This window comes from Protopterus annectens, chromosome 5.part0 (assembly GCF_019279795.1).
Source record: "Protopterus annectens isolate FY-2018-M chromosome 5.part0, PAN1.0, whole genome shotgun sequence".
Taxonomy (NCBI): Eukaryota; Metazoa; Chordata; order Ceratodontiformes; family Protopteridae; genus Protopterus; species Protopterus annectens.
Genome location: NC_056735.1, coordinates 725,220,813 through 725,236,345, shown reverse-complemented (window position 1 = coordinate 725,236,345; position 15,533 = coordinate 725,220,813). Strand labels below are relative to the sequence as shown.

The 15,533-nt window shown below is 39.7% G+C and overlaps 1 protein-coding gene across 2 annotated transcripts in view; it reads right to left on the bottom strand.

The window, feature by feature from the left end:
• Positions 1-15,533, bottom strand: part of SHROOM2 (shroom family member 2) — a 2,012,858-nt gene that overhangs the window by 1,095,694 nt on the left and 901,631 nt on the right. For both annotated transcript variants that reach the window (XM_044072571.1, XM_044072572.1), the window contains exon 3: positions 6,343-8,956. In XM_044072571.1, the coding sequence (XP_043928506.1) occupies positions 6,343-8,956 (2,614 nt within the window). The remainder of the gene's footprint in view (positions 1-6,342; positions 8,957-15,533) is intronic.

Sequence of the window (15,533 nt, the reverse complement as noted above, 5' to 3'; positions counted from 1 at the left end):
AGGATAACCCAAGTGTAATGACTGCAACAGTGAAACACGATGAACATCTTAAGTTTGTCTAGAACTTTGTAGAATAAGTCAGGTCTTTTGGGATCTGAGAGCAGACAGTCTGGAGCAGGGGAAGGGGCACACTTCTAATAGCTTATGGTATCTTTTTTGAACATTAGAGATCTGTTTAGATTCCCACTCAAAGTGTTTCATTATATTTACAAAGGTCTTTCCAAAGGACACTTCTTCCACAGGGGAAACAAGTGAAAGGGTGTCCTTATCATCTGAGAATACCTGTCCTGAAGAGAGAATTTGAAAGGAGTAAACTAAGGAGTGGTCATCTGAATCTGAGGCCCCCTCTTCATCTTCAAAGAATCCACAATAATTTTCTGTGGAGTGTAAGGAGAAGGAAGGTGATGTAAGGGCCATAATGGCCTTGAAAAGGCCATGAGAGAAATCCATCCACCCTTCTCCCTTGGAGTAGGAGGAGAAGAAACATGCTTAAGTCTTTTATCACTCTTTCTCTGGAGTGACATCAGCATGATCCAAGTGCAGAGGCTCTGAACCGACATACCTCAAATCAGTTTTCCAGGGATCACTTACACTACAAAAATTGGAGGAATGCCTTCTGGGCCATCTGAGATAATGATCCACAATTCCTCCTCCTCCTCCCTTGCAACAGCAGTCTGTTTGGATGTATAGTCATTTGATGCCATACTGGTCTCCAATGGTGTTGGTGTTGTGACAGACGGTATCTGAGGTAGAGTTAGTCACACCATGGGTTCTGTAACCTCGGTGGGTTTATCGGAATCAGAGTGGGCAGACAATCTCAGGCCTAGGCCTTTAAAAGTGGAAGACATGTCAGGCGTGGAGGGATCCGCCATCTCAGACGTGGCCAAATGCTTCAGTCATTAGACCTCTAAGAATGTGTTCAAATGATTACAAATGGGAACACAATGTCTTGAGTACAAAGGACTGGCAGATGGAACAAGATCTGTAGTCATTTTCTATGCCTAAGCAGAATATACACTGGTTATGGAGGTCTTTGTAGGGTATCTGCATACAGCACTCACACTTACCCCCTGCTAGCTGACATCTAACATCACAACAAAACAATTTAAAAAAGGAAGGAAGGTTCCACATTGGGACACTTATCTGAATCTAAGAAGGCTTATGGTACACATAACTGTGTGAAGATCAGACTGCTGGCTGTGAGACCTGCATTTGGGCTGCTGGCAAGACACTCTGAGGATCCATACCCATATGTCCACTTATGTACCCCTACATTCATGGACTGAGGTCACACGTCAAATGTATTGCTCTAGGAAGGGTAAGGCTTTGGTACCTTGGCCAGATGTCAGTGGCAAAAAAACAAAATATGTTTGGAATACTGCAACCGTGATTTTAGTCATGATATCACCAATGTTTTTTCTTCTGAGCAAACAAAACTGTGTTCCCCCTGCTGATTCAGGTATCAGACTGTTATCTTTCCTGTCTTAAAGAGGTTCTAAATGAAAAAGAACCTCCAGAACCTACAATATATGCAAAAATTGCTAAAAAGATCATGCAGTTAATAAAAAACATCTTAAAATGTGAAATCATCTAATTGTGCACCCACTCTAGAGAAGCATCTGAATTCAGAATTTACTTCTGACTAAAGGGAGGCCTACCTCCAATTTATAAGATATGGTCCACTAATCTAGAGAGCAAATGAAATATTCTGAGAAAAGGAGCCCTTTCAGGATAATGTACTTACAAATTCTGCACAGTTTGGTTACCTGTCAGCAAAGAAAAAAGGTCCTTCACTCTGACAATAAAATAGTAGCACTGGAAGTGGCTAGAATCTAGATGAGCCCCAATTAGACATACAATCTGAATTAGTGTTGAAAATACATATTCCCATATCACACAGGTATCCAATGATGCAACCACACTAGAATATTAAGTAGGTCATGGTTAAGGAAACCTAACACTGGGCCACAAGCAATCAATCATATGAACAAGAGAACACTATCTACCACCACTACCAGCCACCAGAATAAAGACAAAGCAGAGGTCAAGCCAAGTATGGAGCAATCTGTATTAATATTCATATGGAACACCTTTGCTGGTCAAAAATCTTGGTGTATCACTAGACATCATATCTATCAAAACAATCCAGAGTTTTATAAGAAGAAATTGAAAAACATTTGAAAGACAGCCATTCTGAATTTTTCACATTTTATGAGAAGGCTATAGGTAATGAAGTCTGCAACTACTTGTGACTGCTCTAACTCTTTAAGGCCTACAAGCAGGTAAGAGTGCAACCTCAGTCTTTCTATTCATGAAGGCTATCATTTCAGCAGCTACTTCCTGAAGCAATATTTGAACACATGACATCAGTTATTATGAAAATGCCTTACCTGTGGATAAGGAGTGATGAGGGAAGCACTCAAGCAGATAAGGAGTGCCAAGGAAAGTATTAAGACACCTTAAATGGCTAGACTTACCCCAATTACTCACTTTCTGACAGCTAACCACTACATTTAACACCCTGACCAACCCTGAGAAAACTCCTGCCTTACAACACCTGCTCACCCCATTACTCTACCACTCGCCCCCTCTGCTCTACCACTACATCTCTTCTCAGTACCATTAGGGCTAACAACACTGCAGGAAAATCTCTCTACTCTCATACCATTGCTAAGGCCTGCAATAACCTCCCTTTCCCCATTATCTGTACCACAAATATTACACAATTCAAAAAACTACTTAAATCACACCTTCTGCAAACTTGGATCTGCCCATGTATAACTTGATACAACTCCCCCATCAATGCACTCTACAACTACTATGCATCCAATTTCTCAACACAGGTCTTGCCTTACTATGTCAAACATCATACTCTCATTACATTTTGCACTACCTAGGACTTTGCATATTTATATAAACTTTTTTATTTAACTTGTTCTCTCTAAGCTAGTTACTAATAATTTTCTAAACTCTTGTACTAAAACTTTTGTATTTTTCCCTGAAATTGTGACTGTTATTCATTTACTATCTGTAATTTCTTGCTGTACTCATATTTTTGGAGCATTTCTCCCTGGGCCTCCACTGAAAATAGACCTAGTCCAGCTGGATTTTCCTGGTTAACAAATGTAAAATACATAAATAAATAAAATTAAGCAAAGGAGGAGTGTCACCATTAATAAACAGGGCCTGAAGTATAGGAGGTCTAATACTTACTCAATCTAAGGTACAGTTGTGCAGCTTGGAGTAAATCCAGAAAACAATCTTCCTACTTTAATTCCTGGGACTCTTCAAGAACAACATAGTCAGAACTTACAACTGTTTGGAAGAGAGAATATGTTGAATATCTGAGGATGTATGAACAACAGAGTAGCACCTTACGGGTGGTTTCCTTGTTTACAAAAAAATAAATGATATTCTGGGTGTCAGTCTAACAAAATTAAAAAAAAAAAAAACTCTTCTTTGGCAGACAGTTAGGTCACCTACCTCTTGGGGTGGGGGGGTGTTTTTGCAGCATAGTGGAGGCTAAAAAACAGCATTACAATTTGTACATGCACATAGAGGGAAGGGCAAATGTCAGTGCATCACAGGCAGGAATGCTCATGGCCCTTGTACACATCACTGCAACCCCCACCCCCAACAAAATCTCTACAAACAGGAATGGATAGGGTTGGGAAGCACTAGTCTCCTCTCTCTTTCTCAAATATAGTTAAAATGTTCCATCAGCTGTGACCAGGTTGGTAGCAATGGTGGGGGTGGGGGTGGGGCTAAATCAGTTGGTCAGAAGTAGTATATGAAGGAGAGACAACATCAGCAGATGGTCATCCTGGCCAAGGAATATCTCACTAGGTCGAGTGTGGGATTATGTGTTTCAGCTTCAGACCCACATTGTCCATCTTGGGGGAGGGAGGTGGCTTGGCCTGTCATGTTAGCAATGCATTCTGGTCGGTAACCCACTTATTCATGGAAGTGGCCAAGGCAGGCTTGCACTGTTAAGTTTCACACATTTTGCCGAGTTGGAGACTGTGTGGGTAGGAGAATGCATATCATTCTACCACCCAGGCCAGTCATTTTGAGTATTTCTGTCACCTATAAGGAAGGACTGGGAGAGATGGGAAAGGAAACATCACAGTACAGTAGACTCCCTGTTATCCGGTCTCGCAGGGACTGGACCTTAGGTTGGATAAACGAATGGCTGGTTAATCAGAAAATGCATACAAAATAGCATGATAGGTTACAAATCAGATAGAATAACATGATTTGTGTTAGTATGCATTTTTCTAATGGATATAAAGTCAAAACTCAAATGTCTGTCATTATTTAGCCTAGAGGAGGCGAACGTGTTGTTGTTCTCTGTTGTCTTTTGCTAGGGCTATGGCCGAAATTTGATGGCTGGTTAAGAGGGAGTCTACTGTACCGGTAAACTGGAATGCTCCCTAAAACCAACTCTCACCTTCAGGAAAAAGAATGGATGGCTCCAAAAGGGGGGGGGGACAAATGAGCTGCATCTCTCTCTCACCTAATTTGAAATGCCTTGTTCTTGCCAGTGGAGGAATGAATGAACCATTGGGGCACTGGCAGGAGAGTCATTGCACAGGTCCTGTGGAGAATTCACACAAAAAATAAGTAAAATATCATTGTCTCTACTGGTATTCAAATGTAGGTTCTGTAGATCTTTTTGACTCAGTAGCTCAATATGTCTCAGATAGAAGATGACAAAGCCTCCTTTTCCTTGAGTGTTTGCTGGATGACTAATGACCACCAGTATTAGATGCTTCCACTGTATGCACTGACAACTAGGAAGCTGTCACAGGACTGCTTGCTTGCACAGTTACTGAGTGGTGGGGGTAAGGATGGGGGAACATGTGCAATTATGAGCTGAGAGACAAATAGAGAACATATTTTGGTGGCATCGCAAGATCCTGGAGACAAAGGCTAACAGCAGTGAAAAAACAACCTTGTGCCATGATACAAGAGGAAAACAACACAACACAAAAGCACCTTTCCCAAATGGAAAACATCACACCTTTTGTGAATGGATCTGTGGTTCATAACTGGATCAGTGAGACACCTTCAAAATAATTAGTTAAATGTAACAGAGTTCTTACTTGGATCAATAGACTTTAAATGTCATGTGATATGATGTAAGGTACTTGCACTCACATTCCCTGTTAACTTCCACTAAGCAGTGTCAGAGCTTTGAACCAGTGGTTGGTGAATGGATGACCAGTGAATCAAATGCAACTCTGGTGGTAGCCCCTGGTACCAGAAAAAAATCTAGCACTAGCTACTCAGTGAATATCTGACTGCTGGGGATAGTTCTGAGCTATTGTTAGCCCTTTCTAGAGCAATGTGTGGAAGGGAGAGAGTTTAAGTGGAAGCCAGGGAAGCATCACTCTACTGTGACTTCTAGAGGATGCATAAGTGGGAAGATCCAGAGTGTGTCTTTGAGCTCTCTCTAGAACAGGAATTACCCAATGAGGGAACAGAGAAATTAAAAAACATGTGACAAAGGAGATGCATTACAGAAGGACCACAGAACTACAGCAGAAGAAGCTAGACTTGGACACCATGATGCCTAAATTCCAGGAATCTCAATTTGTGCATGTCTTGCGCCAAGTCTCTGGAGAAGTGACCCTCTGACAGATCCACTGAAATGTATTTTTTTCCTTCTTTTCAGCAAGGCCATGAGTGGCCAAATAAGCCTTGAGCATCAAATGAAAAAGTCTGTACATGCCATTTTCCAAACACTGGCACTTGTAATACTTAAAAACTGTGTGAAAAAGGTACAACTTAAAACTTGCATTTGGCATATAAAGGGATCTGGTTACTGACCAGGCACTCTGCCATGTTTGGGGGCAAAACAACTTTCTACAACAGTAACTTGTCAGGAAGAGAACCTGATAATGCAAGTAAAATGAAAGGAATGGGATCTCCCAGGGAGTTGTCTCTCTAAGTTGATGAAGAGATGACAACATGAGTTGGCTGCTATGACCCTACATACATGGATAATGATGCTGAGTGACAAAAAAAGGTAATCATTCTTATCAACTAACTACAGAGCATTTTTTTGTCAGAGTATGCACTTCAGAAAGCAGTTCATTCCAAGCAGACTTCAATCTTCCATCTCCAAGAAAAGACACAACAGTGCCACAACTCAGTTTGCTTAAATAGTGTGTACTTACCAAGAACTGCCTTATGTTTCGGCTCTGTATATCAATATTGAATGATACGCATAGGCTCCAGGTTCATTAACAAATCAAAGGTAAAAAATAAAAGTCAAATCCAATATATGCTGCTCTGCATTATATGCCTAAAGGTAGAAAATTATGCTGCGCCTCTTACCTTGCCATAAAAATCTGCAGAGGGTGATGACCTAGATCGCTCATGCACAACCTGAGAAGTTTCAAAAGCGTCAATGGCAACATCAAGGATATTGTCAGCTGAACGATATCTTCCTGACTTTTTAGATTCAGAAGATTTTTTCTGTTCCTTCCATGAAGCCTGGTATTCGGCAAAAGTGCCAAGTCTTGAAGTCTCATGCTTAAAAGGCATACTGGTAGTCTTATCACTACTAAGACTAATAATATCTTTGGCTTTTTCCTGTGATAAACTGGATCCTACACCAAGAGAAGCAGCACGTCCTCTTCGTTCCTGCCACAAGTTACCTGGCTCCTGCAAGTACGGTTTCTTAAGTAGTTTAGTGTCTCCTTGGTCCATGTGAAAATGCAGTAATGTTTGTTTCGGTGGAGGTTTGGAATATACAGGTTTGCTGGTCTCTTCAAAGAATCTTCTCCTGTCTGCAAACGAAGTCAAACCTTTTGTCAAATCATCCCCATCAGAAATTCCTACTTGATTCATCTTTTCTGGCTCAGAGTATGACTTAAGTTTCTGTTCCATACTAAAACGTTTCCTACCGCCAATACGGAAAATATGAGATCCACTGTTTGTTGGGTTGGTCTTTGTGGCTTTACTAACCTCATAAGGAGAAAGTCTGTTTTCAGAAAGGTCAATGGTGGAAGAGCTAATGGAAAGACTTACTTTCTGCTCAGGTGAATTAGATGAAAACTCAGCTAGCACTGGCTCTAAATCTCGTCTCTTGAAAGATGTTGCTCTCAAAACTCTAGCTTGAACTTCTTTCAGGTTATCTATGTAAGTACTTGAAAATGAACTGTCTGAAGAGGATGTGAAATTTTCTGCTGACTCAGCATTCTGGTTTTCAATATCTTCTTCTTCTGCCTCATTGGGTCCTGACAAATTAGCTGCACTTCTACTCTTCTGAAGCTGTGCTCGCTTCATTTGTATTTCATTCCTTAGAGCTGTGGAAAAGCGGCCATGTTTATGCGACTGTCTACTTGGGGGACTGTCAAATGGAGAGTGGTTCTTACTTTCAGTCTCTGTGTGAAAGTCTGACACAGTCAAACTTGATGTAGCTAAGGAGTGCAGCATAGGTGTACTCTGGGGGCTTATCTTTTTACTTTCTTCTTCAGGAAGTTGGGAGTCTTTAAGCAATTTCTTTGGTTCATTTAGAAAAGAAATACTTTGCTGAGTAAAACTAGAACCAACATATTTTGGCTCTGAGTTGTAGTCACTGTTGTCCTTCTGATTCTCTTGCTCAGCATGGTTTGAATTATGGACAATGTCCTCAACTGTGGTAGATCTATTTTCGCCACCCTCAAAGTGGTACTTACCAGAACCTTTGTCAGAAAAACACTCCTGTTGCAAAGGTATGCCGTACCTTGCTTTGCGGTACTTTGTTGGACCAGAACCATTTTCATTTGCCACAGTTACTTCTGCACTCATACCTGGGATCCAGCTTTCCTTCCTATTTGACGATAAGACAGTATTTCCCTGAGTTGGTTGCTTTGATGCGGCACTGTAGTAAGACCTGTTCTGAGCAGTGTACTCTGTTTTTTGCTCTGCAGTGTTACTAAAAGAAGATGAACTGTCTGACTGCAAAACATGGCTTGAATGGTGATACTGAAAGCTGTCGGATGGTGTGTCAAGTATTTTACTGTTACAGACTGCATTCTGCGGTTTTTGTATGATAGGAACTTGTATATTCCGGAAGAAAGTGGTTTCATCACTGTGCTGATGCCGGTGGTGAGGAGTGGAAGCAGACTGTGCAAACCGCACATCAGTGCTTGACAGTGAGGCCTGTAGTCTACTGGAGTTATTAGAATGATCTCCTGGCCCATTATAGTATGGATTAACATCTGCCCTGTGTGTAAAGTGTTCATGTCTCCTTATGTCTGGACTTCTGTCATTTATATGAGCTGACTGCTGCTGGTAGTCTGTCATCCCTGAGTTCCGGTCATATGTGGACTGAGGTTTGCTATATACTGAAAAGTTCTGAATATTAGAAGCTACTGAAGAGGAAGAGAAATCATTCTTTTCATGTACCTTAGCAGTTGCTAAGCTTTCATGGCGGAAAGGAGGTTGAGGGGGAGGTGAAGAACATGACATCCTTTTTTTTTCAGGAACATGCCAAACAGGTCCATAAATTGATTTCCCAGGAAATGAAAATCTAGTATTGGGCTGTTCCTCAATCCTAGAACCTTCTACATGCTTTGCTCCATAATGCTCTGGCAAACTCTCATGTTTGTTTTCTAAACTACTATTTGCAATCAAGTACTGGCCATGTCTGCCATTTCCATAATGCCCTGTATCCCAGCTCAACTTTGATGACATACTCTCTGCAGAATTAGCTTCGGCTTTAGATGAAATGTGGTCAGGGGTGCTGGAATTTGTTGAGTAGGACCCATATGCAGAATCTCGCTTGTTATGGTTTTCTAAATGGTCAATGCTGCTACTAGACTTGGCAGAAGAAAGTCTACTATGGTGATAAATATGGGACTGCTGGTCTAAACTGTCCACACTTCCCCGAGAACTACATTGTTCAGAAATATGGCAGAAGTTTGCTTGATCCCAGGAGCTTGAGAGATCATGAGAGGAGGAACTAAAAAAGAAAAAAGTGATAGTTGTAAGCATCATGAGAGGAAATAAACATTTTAGATAACAACAAAATGCACAAAGTTCAAAAGATAAGGCTCAACGATTTCAAATTCATTATATAAGTAATTCCATGCATTTCCTGTACTGTACTATGCACCAGCAAACATGAGGTTATATATTCATTTTTGTTTTTTTAATCTATGAACTTTACCTGTAATTTTTAAAACATCAGACACCAGTTGTAGGGCATACATGGCCATTCTCACAAATGGACTTGAGTTGACCACTTATAACCCATTTAAAATGCACTTTCTAACTGATGTTTCACAGAGAATACTGCTGTTGTGGAACAGACTCCCCAGCCACGTAAAATATGTCAATTTTCAAGCATACCTTAGAGTTATGGATTGGAAAACAGAAAATTTACCCCAGGACTGCTCCCTGTTCTGCTACTGAACAGATACAGCTCCTAAATGCTTTATCCCATGCATGGGTCCCCTCAAATTATCTATTACATGATCCCATTTTTTCTCATTAGGGGTAATATATATATATATAATATATAAATATATATATATACACACACACACACACACACACATATATATATATATATATATATATATATATATATATATATATATATATAAAATTGACCATGGGATGCATAAGACTAATCCATTACCAAATGGCACAGGTTATTTTGAGCACAAAAAGGGAAAATGGCTAGATTTAAAATGGTCCACAAGGGCTGCTAGCCTAGTACTTTCCTATGATCCTGTAAACCTATGTGAACACAGACACATACAGAGAGTAAAACAAAAAAGTTATGTAATCACCATAATGTTCAATCTGTGTTGTCCATCTTCATTCTTCCTAAACTGTTGTTTTCAGATCTGATCCTTGGATCTGACTCAGCTGCTTCTTCCAGCTCGTGGAACACTAAAACTCTTGAGCTCTTCCCTTACCAACAATGCCCTAGTCGCCTAACATACCTCATAGCTTGTTTGCTACTCCTTATACCTGCAAAGCAGTAGGAACAGATAAAAATAACAGAATCTGGGACTCAAGACAAAGCAGCAGTAGTTCCTCCAGCATCTTTTGATCTTTCCAACAGTCAAACAAGGAGAGGGTTGGTGGGAGGGAAGTTGAGGAAGAATGAAAATGGACAACACAAATGGAACGTTATGGTGAGTACATAAGTTTTTTTATCTAATGTTGTCATTTTCATTCATTCCTCAACTGTTGGGACACAATCCCCACCTACCTAAATCCCAGGAGGGCTCTAGGAAGGATATACCTAAGCAGCCCTAAGCCAAATGCTACTTTTCCCCTAGAGACCAGATCCAATTTCTAATGAGCAATAAAAGTATGAGGATTAGCCCAAGTTACAATTGCACAAATCTCATCCAATGAAGATCGAGATAAAAAGGCTAAAGAAGTTGTCATAGACTGATTTAGTTCTCCCTTGTTTGTTGATGTACCAGACTACTGACATATTGTCCACCTGAATCGCAGTTGTGGGAAGAGCATCTTGAAAGGCCTGCAATGCTAGGAGTATTGCTGTTACTTCCAGTACACTGATACGCGTGTTGGCCTCTTCTGGGATCATGTGCTTTGGACTGTCTTTGATTGCAAGAAAAAGCTGGACAGCGAAGCCAAGGACCAGAACAATATAGTTTATTAAAGTGCAAAGCTTTCAGGTTAAGCAACCCTTCTTCAGTGCAATAAAAAATCATTTAAACCAACTACATTTTAAAAAAAGTAACAAGACACTGTGAACCAATGACAAGAAGCAAAATTAGCAGCCATTTTTTTCTTAGTTATATATCCTTTCACATTTAAATCAGCAATAAAAAACTGTAACACAACAAAAAATAGACTAACAATTTAAACGCAACTATAATTATTAAAAAATATATAATTTAATTCATATAAAAAGATAAATGTGAATAATTATATTTAATTTTTTACATATATAATTATACTTGCATCTGCTTTTCCCTCAAAATTGGTTTAATGCTTACAGCTGCATTAAGACTTGGAATTCTATCAGCATTTAGTCTTAAAATCCATTTTATTCTGCCATTTCTAATCTGTTGTTCGTATCACCACCCCTCATATATTGTTTTGAACAACTTGTACATCTCTAGACTTAAATGTATGTTGCATGCCCTTATCGACACAATGTTTAGATAAGGCATTAGTCAGTACATTTCTTTTTAGATCGGACATATATATGCTTTATAACCCTGTCCTTGAGCTTTCTACTACATTTCCCTATGTAGAAAACAGGATATACCAAACAAGTTGTTAACAGACAACATTCTCTGTAAAGCAAATTATAAAGCATTTAATAAATCTTTTTCCTGTTACCAGATGTGTAAAAAATATATCCCTAAAAATATGTTTACAGGCCACATAATTATAACAGACAAAGGTGCCTTCTTATGGCTAGATATGCACTTAGTACCATTATAAATCTCTTCATAGTGAAGTTTCTGCTTAATATTACTACTTTTCTTATATGCAAAGGATGGGTACTCCCCTATAATTTTACACAATTCAGGGTGTGCACTTAAAACAGTTTAATTTTTCCTTATAATATTCTTAATATCATTGGTCCCAACATTATAATGAGTTAGATACTTAAAAGAACTACTTAGTGCTTGATCATCCTTTTCTCTCTGATACCCATTTCCTGCAAAATAAGGTTTAGCTAATTTATTTTTTTCACTATCAACATAATGTTTTGAATCATGTAAAAGAGCAGCACTATGACATATACTTTTACTGGCTTCTGACAATACCTTTGAATACATGCTGGGGGTGCATACTACCCTTATGCAGAAATCTATTTGCTGTACATCTTTTTTTATAAACACTAGTTCTTTATTGTACCATTCTCGTAACTTAAAGAAATGTCTAAGAAGCAAATCTCTTCTTTAGAATAATTAGCCTTAAACTTTAAAAACTCTGGGTTGTATCAAGATAAGCTACAAATTCCAATAAGACATGTTCATTGTTTGTCGAAATTAAAAATTCGTCATCGACAAAAGACTTGCAATATACTGACCACATTCATTTACAGCACTCTAAATAAAATTATTCTCCCAGTGATTCGTCAGGTTAGCATAAGTACTTGTGACTGAGGTTCTCATCGCTACACCAGGTTTTTGATAATAAAGTTATTTTTCAAACAATAATGCATTACTGGTGAGCACAACATCTCACAGAGAACAAATTGTTTCAACCACCCTGTTAGTATATTCACTTACAGAGCATAGGACTTCTCTAACTGCATCAATACCACAGTCATTGCGTATTGCAGTAAACAATGAAATAATATCAAATGTAACAAAATAAAAATCTGAATATGTATTTGCAGCATACCACTGAAACATTTTGTCAAGAAAGTCCGCAGTTTCTTTAACATTTGAACATACTTCACACACATAATTATTGCACTGTAATCCCATACTAAATTGCTGGTTTTATTACTGTTCATCTCCCAAATCCTGCTTCATTTCCAGTGTAAAGCTTAAGGCTAATTATTTTAAAGAATAGATTTGCTTCTTAGACATTTCCTTAAGTAATGAGAATGGTACAATAAACACTAGGTGTTTATAAAAAAAGATGTACAGCAACTAGATGTCTGCATAGGGATAGTATGCACCCTCCCAGCATGTATTCAAAGGTATTTGTCAGAAGCCAATTCTTTAAGTGAAGTAGGCTGAAAGCCGATGAAGTAATTTCTGAGCTTAAAACTAGAAGTTATAGTGCTGCTCTTTTACGTGATTTCAAAAGTTATGTTAACAGCGTCAGAAATAAATTAACTAAACCTTATTTTGCAGGAAATGGGTATCAGAGAGAAAAGGAGGACACTAAATAGTTCTATTAGGTATCTAACTAGTTATAATGTTAGGACCAATGATGTTAAGAATATAAGGAAAAATGTAACTGTTTTAAGTGCACACCCTGAATTGTGTAAAATTATAGGAGGACCCATCCTTTGCTTACAAAAATAGTAGTAGTATTAAACAAAATGTTTTCTATAAAGAGATTTATAATTGTAATAAGTGTATATCTAGCCATAAAAAGGGTACCTTTCCCTGTTGTAACTGGGTGGTCTATAAACATATTTTTAGGGATACGTTTTTACATATCCAGTAATGGGAAAAATATTTTTTATTAAGTGCTTTGCAACTTGTTTTACAGAGAATGTTCCCCCGGATTCATGAAGCTTGCGCCAGGTGCAGGCGTAGCGTAGGCGGTATAACGCCAAATATGTCCGCCGAGCGATTCAGGTACGAACCAATTCCACGTGCACTACCAACGTGCACCAGATCTACGCAGCCCTCGGCATAGGTATGCAAATCACCCAATGCGCAGTGTCGCACCATGCTAATGAAGGCATACAGCAATTCACGAAGTGGTGCAGGAGTAGTGCAAGCCCATGGAAATGTAAACTAAATAACACGGTTTACATTTTCCCAAACAGAACATCAGAGTTATGGAAGCGGACCAGACGCATGTATTACAAAGTTAACATATGCCAATGGCCAAATACACAGCCAATGGCACAAGAAAAGATGCACAACACCTAAAAAACATTTAATGTCATGAACACAGTAACGCACAGTACAACTGCAGGGCATGTGTACGCAAACAGGAATACAAGGGAAATATATACAAATTGCAGAAAATCTCAATGTGAGACAAATCAGGATTTCACCATAATTAGCAATGGTAGGCATGGTACACCACAAGCAAGGTGCAAGGATTGCCAAGGGCCTGCAACAGTGTTTGGCGCTGTAACTATGAATTAGTAGTCAATGCCATGCAAATGAGGCAGGTAATACTGAATCGCAAATGTCCCGCCGGAGTAAGGATGTACCTGACGGCGCAGCGCTATAACACCGAGGAGTGTATCAGAGGTGATACGACATCAGCAGAGGAGTATGCCACCGTATAAGTAAGCACACTGGAGCTATGCAAATCTGGCCTGGCCGTTGTTAAGCAAAGCTGCAGGACAGGGGTGGGGAGGAAGGTATAGAACCATTTAGCTGAGAGCACACATGGTGCCCGAAAGCGCATGTGTATGGGGATGAAAACGTGCCCGAAACCCGGCAAGCGGATGCACGCGCCACGAAGAATAGCATAAACAGGAAGGTCAGGGGAAAAAAAGAAGGAAATGCTGAAGCAGGATAATTGGCGTACTAATGAGCAATTAACACCGATCAACTCAAGGCGGCCAATCGACGGCAAAAGACAAGCCTGCATGCAGAAACCTGCAAAATAGGATAGGGGAGGCAGAGGATTGCAAAGAAAAGAGCGGAGGACTTGGAATGCAAAGATAGAAGAACTGTCATAGCAGAGCAAAGCAAATCCACAGTAGACCGGCAATAGAACACATTACGCAAGATAAGCCAGGTCTAGGAAAGTACAAATGAAAGCAGGCTGCTGGATGCATGCCAGCAAATGGTAGGTGTAACGTGCACAAATGTAAACGGAAGGGCAGGAGGTAATTTACGGCAGCCAAATGTAATGCAACACCAAAGGCAGCACAATAGTGATTCCGTTAATAAAACACAGAAGATACCCTGCAGCCATGATCGTACATACACACCCTATGACATCATCAGTGTTCACAGCAAAACAGTATAAAGTGTGAAAGCACCCAACACACACCTGTGTATTCCCAAGCACTGCACCATAGGTGTAAACAGATGGTAACTTTTAAAATGTACATGTTGGGAGCTGCCATAGCTGTGATTCATCAGCATGTGTTACAGACCGGCGGTGTAGTGGAGGATGATGCCGACAACCACCGTAGGCCTCGGAGGAGGAGAAGAGTGTTCAGACCAAGGGTAACCTACCAGGGGCTACATGATCTGGAGATAGTAGAGCTTTACAGGGTGGACAGGGAAATCTTACAGCAAATAGTAGAGCTGTGCCAGCCACGCCTGAGAACCAGAAACAACAGAGGGGAACCCATCCCAGTAGACACGAAGGTATGTGTAAGCTTGCGAATACTAGCTACTGGTACTTTTCAAAGGCCAACTGGAGATATAATGGGGATCTCACAGACATCGGCATCTGGGGTACTACACCAGTTCCTGGATGCCATGTTACCACATGCCAATGAGCATATATTTATTTTTTATTTATTTATTTTACATTTGTTGACCGGGCTAGTCCAACTGGATATATTTCCATTTTCAGCAGAGGCCCGGGGAGAAAAGTTCCACATTTAAACAAAAAGGAAATACATTTTAAGCACAAAAAAATAAATCATAATACACATTATTACCTATTTCTAAAACAAGAATAGTAAGAGTAAGAGCAGGGCAAGAGAAATGAAAGAAAGTTGTCAAAAGAAAGAAGAAGAAGTTGACAATCTAGGGAAAAAGTAACATCCAGATGAACATACTAGCATGTTTTAATACCAAGAAGAGAGATCAAAGATCAAGGAGAGAGAAGCAGCGAAAAATGAGAGAGCAAAAATAAAGAGAAATACTAGTGTGGAAGAGATTTGTAGCCATAAGGAGGAAAGATGAAGAGGAGGAGTTTAAAGAGGT